Consider the following 2,383-nt stretch of genomic DNA (forward strand, 5'->3'; position numbering starts at 1 on the left):
TTGGGGGCGGTGTCCCCATCTCCCTCTTTCCCCTGAGGGTGCTGGCCTCTGTCCCCCCACCGGCCCCGCAGAGAGCTGGGGTGGTGAAGGCTGACTGTTGTGCTTCCTCTTGCTTGCATCTGTCAGATCTCCGTCAAGGGGGTGCCTGTGCTGAAGGAGCAGAACATCCGCAGTGCCATTGAGATCTCCCCCTTCCGAGGCCACCCCTGTACCCAGAAACCCAATCCCTGCCAGAACGGAGGCACTTGCAGCCCCCGGCTAGAGAGCTACGAGTGTGCCTGCCAGAGGGGCTTCTCCGGGGCTCACTGTGAGAAAGGTGAGACTGCCAGGGGAGGGCTGGACATGGACCCTTACCCACTAGCCAGACGCGGCAATGAAACTGTTTCGATGATTAGCTGGTGGCAGCAGGACAGCGCACCGCTTAGGCCAAGCCTGAGGTCTTGCCCTTGTTGTGGCAGCTGGGAGGGATCCAGCGGAAACAAGCTGTGGCATTTGCAGGCTGGCACCGTGAAGTCGAGGCAATGCCATTTATCAGAAATGCAGGCATTACACTGCACATGGCAGGGCAAATGCCGCTGCCCACAGGTAGATAACCCAGCCCTGTCACCTCCTCCTGTCAGTGCACTCCGACCCTGTCTTGTGTTGCTATACTCACTTGAAGCAGTCTGGGGCAGGGAAACGTGGTTTGGTGCCGTAGCAGATCAGGGTTTCTTTCCTGCTACCTCCCTGAGATGAGCACTTGGGCCATCACCGAGTCCAGGTTCCTCCCCAGCTTCAGCCAGGAAACCAGCAAGGCTGCAGATCTCATGACAGTTGGCTGCAAAACAGGGAGATGGTCCAAACTCACGGGCTTTAAAGCCACAGCAAAACTTTCCAGGGGCTTGCTTAGAGTGCCACAGTGCTGACATACATGCCCCAAGGAATGGCAGGTTTGTGCATGCCTTCGTCCTGTAATGAATGCTCAGTGTAAAGGGGGATTTTCCTAGTCTCCAAGGACGGACAGGCCATGCTACGTTGCCTGACAGCTCTTCTTTTTCCCACCTCCAGTGATCATTGAGAAGGCTGCTGGAGATGCAGAGGCCATTGCTTTTGATGGTAGGACATATATGGAGTACCACAATGCCGTGACAAAGAGGTAACTTGGCTGCTGAGCTGAACCAAGATCAAAACAAGGAGTTAGGGCTGTTAGCAGGAGGAAGAGCTAGGGTCGAAGAAGTCCAAGTGCAGTGCTCAAAGAGGGGCAAGCCAAACTGGGGCCATGAGCAATCGCTTCCAGCCCTTACCTCTAAAGCTGCCTTGCTGGCAGAGGGCTTTCCCCACAACAGCAGCATCTGGCCAACTTCAGGTCTGGGTGCTCTCATTCTGCAGCGTGTGGGCCACCTTCTAGGTTAGCGTAGTCTGGTGTGGGAGTGGGATGGCGCTGGCTGAGTGCACCCCATGAAGATGGTTAATGTGGCCCGTGCCTTGCTCCTGGTCGGTGCCTTTCTTTGCCCACGTGCTCAGGAATGGGTTGTGGGCTGGGTGAGCTGAGGGGAGAGGTAGCTCTGCCTCTGGTTTAATTCACGCTTGTTTGCCAGCTCCTTTGTCTCCCTGGCTGTTTGTGCAGCAAGGGTCGGTTCTGCCAGCAGGGACGGGCTGTCGCTGCTGCGGGACCTGCCTAGCCTCCAGCATCTGCTCGACCCTGACCCCATGGGCTAGGGGTATGTGTTTGGACCCTGTGGTCTCTGTGGCTGTACTGGTTCCTGGGGCTTCTCTCTCAAGATAAGCAGAGCCGGGTACACAGCTGCTGACTGAGGTCCTCTTCAGCCTCTGGGCTGGATATTTCTCCTACAGGAGACTCTCAGTACCCTTCCTCAGCTCTATGCTCCGACAACCCCCATGGTTAATTCCCAGCTCCATGGCACTGGGACAGGGGATTGGATAAGGCTCTGTTCATCTCCCTCTTACACCCTCAGATTCTCTGCTGCCCTAAACCCTCCCTGGGGAGGGTGTCTGTGTTGAGCTGTTGTTTGTTGGTCTCTGTCTGTCCGTCTCTTCTCAACGTCCTTGTTTCTTTGTTTTCAAGCCACCTGACCAATGAGATCCCCGCGTAAGTACAGTCCTCCCCGCTGCCCAGCTCCCCCCTGCAGCCGTCTGCCCTCCACCACGTCTCCCATTGCCACCCCGACCGCCAGCCCACCCGCAGGGGAGCGCAGGGCAAGTGTGGGAGGGGGAATACGGGCACTGTCCCAGGGGTCTGCCATGGGCAGGGCGAGGAGGACGCAGGTACTGACTGCAGCTCTGGCAGCTGTACAGGGGCCCAAACGCAGCCAAGATGCAGCAGGAGCTACGCTGCCTGGCTCTGCTGCAGTCAGACATTGTCCTAGCAGCGTGCTGCAACTTA

The 2,383-nt window shown here is 57.4% G+C and overlaps 1 protein-coding gene across 1 annotated transcript in view; it reads left to right on the forward strand.

Moving 5' to 3' along the window:
• The window catches only part of AGRN (agrin), a gene marked incomplete at its 5' end in the record, with an annotated part of 43,824 nt that overhangs the window by 35,066 nt on the left and 6,375 nt on the right, over positions 1-2,383 (forward strand). The window contains 3 exons of the mRNA XM_009582104.1: positions 127-316; positions 1,048-1,135; positions 2,066-2,089. Coding sequence (XP_009580399.1) covers positions 127-316; positions 1,048-1,135; positions 2,066-2,089 — 302 coding nt within the window. The remainder of the gene's footprint in view (positions 1-126; positions 317-1,047; positions 1,136-2,065; positions 2,090-2,383) is intronic.

This window comes from Fulmarus glacialis, unplaced genomic scaffold, assembly GCF_000690835.1.
Source record: "Fulmarus glacialis isolate BGI_N327 unplaced genomic scaffold, ASM69083v1 scaffold6610, whole genome shotgun sequence".
Classification (NCBI taxonomy): Eukaryota; Metazoa; Chordata; class Aves; order Procellariiformes; family Procellariidae; genus Fulmarus; species Fulmarus glacialis.